Genomic DNA, 13,028 nt, shown 5'->3' with positions numbered 1-13,028 from the left:
CGCGCTACCTGGCTCGGGGTTCGGCGAGCTTTCTGCGCGCCTTCTGCGCGGTGCCGGCACCTGTTGCGCAGCGGTACCTGCGCGGGCCAGGCCGGCCTCCTTCCCCTCTCCTAAGTTACTTGTGTGTCTCCGCTGCCCTCCTCGACGCGGTTTGCCGGCGGCGTGACCTGCAGAGCCGCGTCCCCCGGCAGGACCGTCCCCTGCGCCACGCAACGAAGGGGCCTCGGTGCTGCCGCCAAACCCTCAGCGACAACTCCGTCCACGTTTGTGGTCCCGGGAGAACAACAAACAACAACACGAGCAACAGACCGGTCCGGAGGTTTCCGCTTTTGTCCGCGGGTGCCCCGGCAAGGTGCGCGGCTAGCGCCCGCCCCGCGCCCCACGCCGGGGGAAGGCTGGAGACGCTCGTGTTTCTCCACAAACTGTGTTGACAAGTGATTGCTGAAAAGGGTTGTGAAAATTACATCTAGTCTCTGGTGGGGTGAAATATGAAACATGTAATCTAACGGTTCCTGAAGGGGAGGGGGGAGAAAGAGACTTCTGTCTCCCTCTCTGTTTTCCTGCTCCGGGCTCCTGGTTGGATAATTCGGGTTAATACTAGTGAGTGAGCCTTTTGCTGCTTCAAAGGGTATTTCAAGTTGCCGGAGCTCCTCCCCTCCGCACCGTGTGACAACAACAACTCGTCCAGCGAGCGAGCGGCGGCGGCGGCAGCCAGCACTTCCCAGCTCATTTTCTCTCTGTCATTCCCCTCTCAATCTTTGATCAATGTACTTGCCAGAGAGAACCGAAGTCCTTCAAACCTCCTCTTTTTCACCTTCGTCTTTAACGTGGTGCTAGAGCAAGGACCACAAAAAGAAACTGCCCTCCCCCTCCCCTCGGCCCCAGCCCCGCCGCCCGGAGCGGACTTCTCCTCCTCCTCCTCCTCCTCCGTCCCCACTTGCGGGACACTTTGTGCGTTCTCTCTCACTCTGCCCCCTGCTCTCTCGCTCGCCGCAGCACCTGATCCGGGGTTATCCCCCCCTTCTTCTCCCCCCTTCTCCCTTCTCTCCTTTCCTTCTTTTTTTAATTTTTTTTCCCTTTCCCCTGCGTGTGTGTGGGAACTTTCCCCCCTCCCCCTGCCCCCTCCGCCGTATATGTGACCATGGCCGTACCGGCTGCTTTGATCCCTCCGACCCAGCTGGTCCCCCCTCAGCCTCCGGTCTCAACTTCTGCCGCCTGCACCACCACCACTACCACCTCCTCGTCGGCCACCTCCTCGTCAGCTACCTCCTCTCCGTCTCCGTCCATCGCTCCCCCGCCGGCCGCTTCGGGGACAAACCTATTCCGGCCGGAGCCCATCGCAGCGGCAGCGGCGGCGACGGCCACAGTCACCTCCACCACCAGCGGCGGCGGCGGTAACGGCAGCAGCAGCGGCGGCAGCGGCGGCGGCAGCCCCAGCCTGGGCACCGGCGGCGGCGGCAGCAGCAGCAGCAGCGGCGGCAGCAGCGGCGGCACCTCCACTCCCAATGCCAGCGCAGCCAGCGCGGCCAGCAGTCTGCCCGGCAAGCCCGTGTACTCGACCCCGTCCCCGGTGGAGAACACCCCCCAAAATAACGAGTGCAAGATGGTGGATCTGAGGGGGGCCAAAGTAGCCTCCTTCACCGTGGAGGGCTGCGAGCTCATCTGCCTGCCCCAGGCTTTCGACCTCTTCCTGAAGCACTTGGTGGGGGGCTTGCACACGGTCTACACCAAGCTGAAGCGGCTGGAGATCACGCCCGTGGTCTGCAACGTGGAGCAGGTCCGCATCCTGAGGGGACTGGGGGCTATCCAGCCCGGGGTCAACCGCTGCAAACTCATCTCCAGGAAGGATTTCGAGACCCTCTACAACGACTGCACCAACGCCAGGTAACCGCCGCAAGGCACACGCATATCCCGCGCCCCCTCCCCGCCACCGCCTCCCGTCCCACCCCCGTGCGGTGCGGCCCGGCCCGGCGTGCGCTGCGCTCTTTTCCGCTGCTCCCCGCAGCCAACGCTCGGCCCCGGAGCAGGGGGTGAAGGAGAGCGACCCGCGCCCGGAGGCCACATGCAGTCGCCCTCTTCCCTCTCCCCTGCTGCCCCGGCACCCAGGCGGCCTCCTCCTGAGCCGGCAGCGCCGTTTCTTGGTGGGACGGAGGGAGAGACGGGAAGGGGTGTTTGTGTCCACCTCCCTCTGTGCCTAGCAAGTGTCGCCTTGTCATTGTTCCCTTCTCTCCCTCCGGCCGAGGCGTCCGCAGGCTCCGGGTGGCCGCGGGCAGCGCAGTGCGCTGCTTATGCGGGGAGGGGGCAGCGCGGCCTAAAAGTGCTTTCTAAAGACAGCTCCAAGTTTATCCCTGGATGTATCTTTAAAACGAGCAGCCCTGGGAAAAAAGCTGCCCGACGGGTGCACGGGAGTGGGCGGGGAGCGGTCCCGGAGGGAGGGGGCAACACTCGTGCAGCACACGGACACCCGGGTTTCGGGTAAATGGGTCGGGGCGCGGAGCCGCCTCCCGGGCGGAGGGCCCTGCCCGGGGTAAATGGAGGCCACTTGGCCATCAGCCGCTGTCATGTAGTCGAAGCATGAGAGCACTTTTTGTATCAGTCTATGAGGCAGTTACCGCATGGCGAATTGGGGGGGGGGGGGGAACGGGACGGGGGGCGGGAAGACTCGAGGAGGAGGAGGTGGTAGCGCCGGCTGCTTTGGGGTAGCGGGGAGAGGTGCCAGGCGGCCGGGATGGGCTGCTTCCCGTGGGGGGAGGGGAGGGTCCGGTCCCGGTAGAGCAGGTGCGAGCAGCACCCGGGTCCCGGCAGCCGGGGGAGGAGGCTACGGGGCCAGCGGGAGCGCAGGAGGGATCTGTGGACGCTGAATGCTGTTACCGCGCAGAATAACGCGGGCGCGGTGGCGGGGACCGAGCAGGGTAGCGCCGCGCTCCCCGTGGGTCGGGGCGGGGGGCGACGGAGGAGAGGTGAAGCTCCAAACTTGCTACAACAGGGAGGGGTGTTGGGGGCAAGGGGAGGGGGCAGGGGGAGCTGGCTGTAGAGGAAATGCCTGCTGCAATAGCAGCCCGCTTTGCAACCGAGGGCGAAAGCGTGGGGCTGCTATCTCTCCATCTGTAGGTTACAGGGCTGAATCTGCTTGATACGGGGAGGGGATCGCATAACTGCCGTGACCCCGAGATGAGAGCGGTCGGAAGCGCCGCCAGCTCCTGGGCCACCCTCCGTGACTTGGGCGGGGAGCTCCTCTCCGGGTCTGCCGGGCTGTAGCGGCTGCAGGAGCTGCACCCGGAGCTATGTCGTAGGCAAAGTCCTAATGTTACTTTCGGTACAGGCAAATAAACAGACCGGGCTCGTTTCACTTTACTATTGTCAGATTTCAAGGTGCAACCAGAGCCAACACGTGGGGAATTAACCCCAGGCGCTGTCGTGCTCCTTCCCTCCCTCTTCCCTCCCCTCTTCTCATGGCGGGGGGTGTGCCGTTCCCTCCGTCCCCCCTGCCCGAGTTAGTTGGGGGTAGATGGGACTCATTAGCATAGAGCCTGGCGAAGCAGAGCCCTGACACTGCAGTAGCTGTTGCTAGATGGATTGTTGAAGTTCCTGAATATTCAGGGTAGCAGGACAAAACAGCCTGGAATAACTTCCAAGCGCTGACATAACTGTAGCTGCTCGGGTAACTCTACTGTTGTTTCATGTGGGATCAACATGAATATTAATAGCTGCTTTTAGACTTTTGTGTGTGTGTGTGCGTGTGTCATGTAACTTCTAACTACGCTGCACAAGTTCCAAGATCTGGTCCTTAAAATAAACTCATGGAAGTTTTATTTTGCCACGGTCATAATGTGTGAGTTGTAATTTGAATGCGTGAAATTAAAAAATAGAGAAACGAGAAGCTTTTTTTTTGTGGGGGTGGGGGTGGAGGAGTACGGGAGCAGGGGGACCCCAACTCCTGGGCTTGGCAGGGTTCTAAAAGGGTTTGGCAGCCTGGTTGTTACAGGGGTTGATTATGTCAACAGCGCAGAATCGGCCGTGTTTCAGCTGTTTCTGAGATCTGCTCTGTTATCACCCAGCGTTGTAGAAATTACAGTAGTAGGTTCAGAAGAGGATAGGATTTGACCCTTAAAAAGTGTAATTGTAGTAGACTTATTTATACATCCATTAAGCAAATAACTTAATGGAAAGGATATACAATAGGTATGCAGAATGTGTTATTACAGTACAGACAAATAGAGCAAAGTGGGTCAGTGAGTTTTGGTCAAAACGGATGATACCATCAGAAGATAAATCTGTGTTTACTCTTTGGGTCTCCCCTTCATACATTTCATTCTGATTCTTCTTTCCTTACAAATTATTTGAAATTATTTCTGACATTGCAGTAATTGCACAGGATATTTTGATCTAGTCGGTTTAGCGATTTAAGTGATCTTTCCAGACTCTCAGTGACTGGATATTTAGTCAGGTAATGTCTTTTTGTATCTTGGGTGGACACTTAGCTGTCGAGATGGAAGCTGTAAGAGCCAACTCCATCCTAATAGCTAAATTGTTATACTCATCAGGTTCAAAAATTTTGAACCAGCATGTTATCACTGTTGTATTTGTCTCATAATCAGCTGATGCACTCGAATACGCTGATCTCTTTTTGGAAAGCTTCAAGGTTAATATGTTATTTAATCAAAAAAAGGCATCCAGATAAAGCCATTACTTTGTTCTTTAAAAGGATTGAATTATTAGTTGCTGGTTATTGTGGAAATAATTTGTAATAACTTATTTTGAGATGGAAAAGTTTGAGAAGTGTTTCACCAAAATGGTACATTTTAACTGTGATATTGCTATTTAAAAAAAAAAAATAAAGAAAAATCAATGAAACACCAAGGGATTTTCTGTTGAATGCTTAATGTGGAGGTCTGTAAAGTGAATTGGTTTCTGTTTATTTGTGATACTACTAATAATAACATGATACTAAAGGACCTTTTTCTAAATTAGGCATCTATATCAGTTCACTGGAAAAATAAGCTTCCGTTATGGAAGATGACTTTTCTTTTCTGGTCATACTGACCTTTGCTTTTATTTTCCTCATAAAAAGCACTGGTCGCCTAACAGAAATCCAGGAAATAGCAGACTGTGCATTTAGCTTATATTCTGATTAAATGGTTTGACATTAATGGGACGCTAGAAAGCCATATGCCAAACAAATAAGGGAAGGATAAAGGCAAAACATGGAAAATATTTAGAGCTAGTAGATGCCAATCTAGTCAGGTTTCTTGAATGTGTGCATGAAAGAGAGTAGAGAACTGCACACTGGATGTCACCTGCCCAGGATTAATGACCTGGAAGATATTGATCCCAGATTGTTCCTGGTCCCTTGTGTTTTGAACACTTGTTACGGAATTTTACCATGCAGGGTCCTTCATGGAGTCTTCCCATAGACTTAGGCTGGCTTTGGATTGTGCCCACCCGATTAAAGACTAAAAGCATGTGCCTTCTGACCTCCCTCATGTGGCCAGGACATGTTAATCTTTTCTGACATTTGAAAATGATTTTGAATGAGTTCATTGACATTCATACTTAAGGCTGGGAATTATTCACACTGTTTGGAAGCTATTTGCAAATTTTGGAAAACAACCTGGTTGATTTTTGAATATAAAGGGGAAAGATGCCGAATATGAAACAGTTCCTTTAAAAGCTTGTCTTACATGGCAGATATTCAGTCTCTGTTTGCTAGCTTCTGCTTCTCTCAAATTATGTGGACTTAGCATGTACTTGTTTACTGAATACTGCTCGCTTGCATAGGCTTTTTGTGTTTGTATTAATTAAAGGAGTATCTCACCCAGATAGGTTAGTGCAGATCACAGATATTTCAAATGAACAGGTCAGCAAGTGCAGCTGAAAGGAATGTCAAATACAGAGTATCTGTGGTTTATATTGATGACCTTCGTGCTTGCACAGATTACTAAAATATAATCAGCAGAAATATGGTAGGTTTTACAAGCAAAGGCGACTTCTGGAAGGTCAGAGGATAAATTGTAGTACCTATAAAGAAGGAGTAAAAGGTTTGGAGGTGGCTTCATCAGGCTGAAAAAACCCTAAAAAAGACTCCAGCCACTAGCAATTACAGATTTTTAATATCCATCTTCTGGTATTTATTTACTGGTGAATATTATAAATTAAAAGCTGAGATTTTTGGACCATACTTACTGCAACAGAACAGACTTTTGATCTGATAGTTGGTCCCTAACATTAGATCAGTGTCTGATACTTGAGGAAGGGAACACTTCTCCCCAGTGAACATTTGTTGCCTGTTGTGCAGTGCTGCCCGTGCTGTTCCAGTGCAGGGATGTGAGGGGCTGCTAGTGATGGGCAGAGGGAGTATTTTCCCTGATTACTTCACATATTTTCCTCAAGTGTTCAATTTGATTAACTCCTCCTTTATCTCATAGCTATGAATATTGGTAAAGTTTTGTGGTTTGTTTTTTTTTTTATTTTTTTAAGGAATATTTCACTGGTAGGTTACATAAAAATACAGTTTTATTGTCAGTTTTCCATCAGCTTAGGAGAAGGGACTGTGTGAAAGCACAGTAAATAGCTTTGTTATTTCCAGAAACCATTCCTCTCTCTGTTCACATGCTCACTTATATCTTAGGCCTCCGCTCTCTTTCTGGAGCTGCAGGCACAGTATCTGGGGCTGTGGGTCCCACTGGGTGCTGTGTAGGAGCACACTGAAGTGTGTCCCCTATGGGCTGGCTCTTGGGGGGTTGCTGTGCCCGCACTCATTCTCTCCTCTGAGACCTCTCCGTGCTGTAAACCAAAATGCACCAAAGTAATCTTATAAGCCTGCTTAATATTTTGTGATCTGGAGTGTGTTCCGAATGTTTCTTGGAAATGTTAAATTTGTTTGACTGCCAGGTAGTATTTCTTCTGTTCTCTCCTGTTACTAGATTGTTCCAGACGTCTGGTTTTGCCTATCTCTGCGATTCATCATCTAAAGTGAATTGTATATGAAGCATAGAATTGTTGTACACTGGATTGAATTTTAATATTTTCCTTTTGAACTATATTGTAGGTATATTGAATTATTACTGCTATCTCTGCTGGTCTGATGCAGGTAAATCCCTTTCAGCATTGCATCCTCATGAAGGAGCCTTATAAGTTTAGCTCTGAGAAATAATTTCTGGCTGCAGGAGAACAGAGGGACTAGTCAGAAACTACTGAGTTTTATCAAAATTGTGCAATTGGAGGAAATTGGGAGTCCAAAACAGCCATGATGCCTGCCTGTTTTTAAGCAACAGGATTGGATTTAGATCCTCTTTCTTCTTTTATAAGTTAAATATGTTTTGTTTTTAAAATAACATCTGGAGCATCTGCTTTGCATTATGATTTAATTCTATTCATTGTTTTAAAATAGTTATTAACCTTTTGCAAATTATATACTGCACATGAAGAGTAATTTTTTCAATAATCTTTAAATGTGCATACTGTAACAGCGCCATAATGTGGACTGACATAATATGAATTGATAGTAAATTTTTAGTTGCCTAAATACGTATTTAAGTGATAGGGCTGAAGAGTCATCTGCAAAAAGCTATTATGATCCAGAGAGTTAATTCATATATAGATAATTTCTTCAGCATGCATTAAGGAAGAATTTTTCTTTTTCCATTATCATTTAAATTATTTTCCAGAGTCCTGGAACATAAATCAAAAATCTTTATATTTAGAATCAAGGTACGTCTGTGACTTGAATCCAGGTTACTTCAACTTTATCTTTAACCTTCTATGTTCTGCTTATTTATCTGGTACAATGCTTAGCCAGGAGCATCTCCTAACAAGTGCTGAGGTTTCGTTTCGTAAGCATTGAGGAATATTGAAGTTTAATTATTAAATATGGAATTTTCATATTAACTGTGAATAACTGAACAACTGTGAACTGTTTTAAACTTTTTTTCTTTTTTAGTTGAAGAAAAAGAGTAGTGTATTTTCCATACCATAAAGTAGAAAAATGCCGTCAGTGAATTTTGTGAGGGAAAGTATCTCAGCATTTGACCATACAGTTACATCCCAGTTTGGAATTCCTTACTCTAAATCACTGATAGCAATGAGCTGGGAAACCAAACCAGGGAAGGATAGCTCTGTAAATTCCAAATACTTGCATTCTCTCCTGTGAATTTCCATAGGTCTTTTTTAGAGATGGGATATTGTACTGAAAGGACACTCTGGGCCAGTTGAGGGTACATTCACCAAAACTAATCAAACAACTTGCATGAGTTGTGATTGAGGAAATGTATCACAAAATGTATTTCACTTCACCTTGCTTTAAACAGTGTTTTGTGGTAATTACATTTAGAGTCAACATCCTTCTGTGACAGGTGTATGAATATATACAAATACAATTTGCAGAATTGTATGGAAAGATCTTGTAAATAGTGCGTATCCAAACAGTTTATTAAGAATAAACAGAAAGTTTCCAAAATAGTATAAACCTGTTTTTTTTGTTTTGTTTTAGTTTTTAATATTCTCAATATTCTACTTTCGATGTAATAAAACAATCTAAAGTTTTTATTGTTCACCCTTGAGAATACTTGTGTGGGTAACACCTACATAACTTCCAGTTCATTATTCTGGTTAATGGTACCCTCTTCACTCCAAATCTAATTTACTGTAGGTATTTTCTTTGCATCCTGCATACTTTGCATCTTCCTCATGAAAAAGAAAGTTATTTTAGTATGAAAAAAGCACACAAAAAATTTGTTGCAAATATCGAACACTGGGATTTTAAGTCCATCCGAAGGCTGAAATTAGTCATAGTCCAGAAACAGTGGAGCAGGTGCAATTAAGGTTCCTGGTGCACCTCGCCACGCTAACTGCCTGTTCTTTTTCCATTCAAATAAGGGAATGTTTCATCATGAAATTTTACTTCAGAATTTATAGAATTACTCCCTAAATCAGCCAAATGGCTAAATTATGCTTAAATTCCTTTTGATCCAAACCAAGCTTGAGTTCAAGTAGAGCTTTCAGATGCATTTTGTTACTCACATTATACTTCTATGTGATACTAAAATACTGAAAAAAAAGTACACCATAATTATTAAGACATATTTTTTTTTATGTTTAATTTGTTTCTTAGGTTGTATGACTGGTGTATGTACATAGGTGTATGTACAGATTGCCTGGCTGACAAAATAACAGTTACATACTGGAATTGGGTGAGGCTGGGAGAAGGGGCAAGAAGGGGAGTACGTGGGACTGCTGCAAACATTTTTAGCATAATTGACAGATAAAATAGAATTGTAACATTACAACATCATGGCTGAAGTTCATAGCTCTGAATAACATTCGTATTAGAGCGCTTGTTAATGATATTGTACTGAGAACAGGTAATGGGTATTTTACATTTGGACCAAAAGCTGTTGTTCAGGACATGTCTCTCAGACATTTACAAATTGTCATATGATAGAAATAATTTTTAAATCTCACTCTTGGAAAATGTTTTGCTTTTTCATCTGACATAAAACATTTGTAAGGGATCAAAAAGAAAGTAGGTACATAAAGTAAACTATAAAGGGAACAGGTAATAGATAAATAAATTTTTTTATTACTATTTAATTACATCTTTTGTAACCTTGATTTCATATTGTTCTCATACTAGTGATTTTATTTATTTTTTTTTTAAATGAAGAGCTAGATCATGATTTAATGTGTGGGACAAAAAAAGCTGCTTTCAGGTTATAGGTACTGGGTTTTTAAGAGAAGCACAAACAGTGCACTACATTTTTATTGGTGATAAATCTAGTCTGGACTTATTAATAGTTTGAATGTTCTTTAAAAGCATTGCTAAAACTACTGTTTTTGAACTGTACTTTCCAAAATGTAAAAATATAAACCTAATATTTTAATTGGTTTTATATTATGTTTTAATGGATGTCAGCATTATCTGTCTTTGCAAAGCATATAATTTATTTCCATTCTCCTGGCCTGCTATAAAAACCATTTCTTTGTTGGAGAAGGTCACCTGTAGGACTTAGCTATTTACATTAAAATAAAAAAGCTGTGGTATTAACCATATGCTTAACTTTAAGAATGTGGATAGTCCTGTTGCTTTCAGTAGCCTACATACATCTTCTAAACCAGGCATATGCAAGATATATTTGGTAATGCTATAAAAGAACTAGTTGACATCTTTGATAGGAAGCTGTCTTACTGTATACTTTCTTGCATTTGTGGGGACAGTTTGAAGGCATTGAAAAAATGCTTTAGTTTCAGTGTTCTGTAAATTAACACCTGTTGCATAGATACATGATGCATTTTTTAAATGGTATTGTGAGTATTGACTTCTTTCAGTATTAATTTTAGGAAATTGGGGCAATGTCGTGACAGGAATTAGTATGAGAATTTGGTATAACTCATGGTATGTACCAGATACTCCCTGCTGTGATTTTTTTTTTCTTCCTATTAATTTTTGTAGCACAAGAGTGGCCTGTATCTTTTCAAAGGACTTGGGCACTTCGAAGATGTGTGCGATGGCTGTCACTTTTCATATTTTAGTTCTGATACTCACTAATAGTTGGTGGGAAGGAAGTGAAACCATTTTCCAATTGTTTGCTGTTTCCTTAAATTTCTGCTTAAAAGCTTAAAAAAAAGGTGTGGGGGAAGGAAAATACCTTTAAGTGTATAATAAGGACTGATACAAGTGAAAAGTCATATGTTCTCTTTTTTTTTTTTTTTTTAATTTCTCTTTTAGCTTGTTAGAACAATTCTTGCAGTGTAGATGGTATGTAGGACTTTATTTTTGCGTCCGTATGTATTGCTAAAGACTAATTCCACACCTCTGTTGCAAAATTTGTATATTGCCGTAATTCAAAGCAGGATCAATTGGTTGTGGGTTTTGTGCCTTTTTTGCTTTTTTTTGTGTTCTTTTATTTATTAATTGATTTATTTACTTATTACTCATGGCTTTTAACAGGCCAGGTTAAAAAAATAAACATAAAATGCTAAATAAATTATTTTGTTTTACATTATTTGGTATTGTAGATGGCTTATGATTCTACTGATTCCTTCAAAATTAATTTGCTGCTGAAATATCATGTTAAAAATAAAGATAATAGTAGAAAGTGAAGCTCCTGCTATAGTAATATGCAGTTTAAAGTATAGCTATCGATAAAATACATTTTTGGGAAGTTATGAGGCAAATGCATTAGAAATACTAATTTAACAGCATATAGCTGTTTCAGGAGCACACATGCAAATTGTTTTAGGTAAGGGTCATAACATTTCCTGAGGAGGACATTAGTGAGGTTTTTAGTTGAGATGTTTGGGTATAGCCACAGCTGTTGGACTGGCTTGAGGCCACCTCAAAAGTACAACAGGTAGGAAGTGGGTAAGAATTAATATATTTCAACAGATTTTACTGTTCAGAGTTTCTCTGGCATCATTCCTGTAGAGTGGAGGAAAGGATGGAATATAGCTTCAGAAGAGGCAGTGCACCTTCACAGTATGTAGATCTCAGATACACACACTGAGAAGGTAATTTGGTTGAAGATCCTGTATTTCTTTGCCTGTTACCTCCCCTCTGCTCTTTGAATATGTTGTTAGAAGCTGCCTTGGTGTTTGTCCCTGTGGAGAGTTTTCTGCAAAGATCAGTCTGTCTGTGGGCTGAGATGAGGCAGTCCTTTGTGTCTTCTGGCCTTTGGTCTGCATATGGACTTAGAATCATACAATAGTTAGGGTTGGAAAGGACCTTAAGATCATCTAGCTCCAACCCCTCTGCCATGGGCAGGATGCCTCACCCTAGACCATGTCACCCAAGGCTCTGTCCAACCTGGCCTTGAATCCTGCCAGGGATGGAGCATTTAGAACTTTCTTGGGCAACCTGTTCCAGTGCCTCACCACCCTCACAGTGAAGAACTTCCTCCTTATATCTAGCCTGAACTTACCCTGTTTTAAGTGAACCCATTCCCCCTTGTCCTATCACTACAGTCCCTAATGAAGAGTCCCTCTCCTAGCATCCTTCTAGGCCCCCTTCAAGTTCTTCAAGGATTGGTGCATACATGACATCTAGCTCTGCTGCTGGGCCTTTGCTGATGTGGGTATGCCAAGTACAGTTTTCATCTTTTCTGGTGACCCCGTCTATGATTTTGTCTTGTTTTGCCTTATTCTGCATGTTTTATTACTTATATTAGGCTAGTACAATGGTATCATGAAAGGTAATACAGTAATAGTTATGAAATGCATTGTGAAGCATATACGTATTCACCAATATTCCAAAGTATGACTACATGAGTAAAACATTTTGACATTTAGGGAGAAGGATGTCATCAGTAAAAACTGCTGGCATTGTTATGTGATAAGGTTGTCTGCTCTTTTATTTGGTGTGCCAGCTGATGAAAGAAAAATATTTATCTTTTTAGAGGTAAAAAACACAGGCTTTTTCATCAGCTGAAATTAAAAGAACCAACTAGTTCTAAACACTGTTTTGTGAAATCAGGTTTCACCCCAGTAAGTGGATTTATGTGTGAAAGGTGTGCTGCAGTCTGGATGGATCTGTCTTTTCAGCTTGGCTAATCGTTTCCTTTCACAAATCCAGAACGTATGCAGATTTGAACTTGTAGCCAGGAAAAAGTGGCTGCCATGCTTCAAATTGCCAAAGGTCCTCAAGGGACAGAAACTTGACCTGGTTTTATGAAACCATAGAATTACATTTATACAAGATACCCCATGGGAAAGGAATGAACTGATCCCAATTCATTTCTAAATACTAGGGCCTTATGGGTCACATTTGAATTTTTTCCTACACCTGTTTTTCTACTAAATTTTTCTGAGGACATTTTTAGAAACTTACTTTACATTAGGTATGGGTCATGTGCCTAATATTTAACAGTTCAGTGTTCTAATTCTTTAAAATGTATAATGGTTTCTCAATATAATTAAGGTGAAAAAAAGTTTAAATTATAGCATTTTTTTCAGTATGGGCTAAATCCTCAAACCATGAACTCTCTGGGTTTAATCACTTAGGCTTCGTTTTGCTGCATGTGAAATGTGAACATAGA

At 43.7% G+C, this 13,028-nt stretch overlaps 1 protein-coding gene across 3 annotated transcripts in view; it reads left to right on the top strand.

Annotated features, from left to right (window-relative positions):
- The first annotated feature begins 692 nt into the window (after positions 1–692).
- The window catches only part of DACH1 (dachshund family transcription factor 1), a 366,347-nt gene continuing 354,011 nt past the window's right edge, over positions 693–13,028 (top strand). For all 3 annotated transcript variants that reach the window (XM_005148107.4, XM_031048082.2, XM_031048083.2), the window contains exon 1: positions 693–1,884. In XM_005148107.4, coding sequence (XP_005148164.1) covers positions 1,142–1,884 — 743 coding nt within the window. In that variant the 5' untranslated portion in view covers positions 693–1,141. The remainder of the gene's footprint in view (positions 1,885–13,028) is intronic.

This window comes from Melopsittacus undulatus, chromosome 2, assembly GCF_012275295.1.
Source record: "Melopsittacus undulatus isolate bMelUnd1 chromosome 2, bMelUnd1.mat.Z, whole genome shotgun sequence".
Lineage (NCBI taxonomy): Eukaryota > Metazoa > Chordata > Aves > Psittaciformes > Psittaculidae > Melopsittacus > Melopsittacus undulatus.
This window is presented reverse-complemented; position numbering and strand designations above follow the sequence as displayed.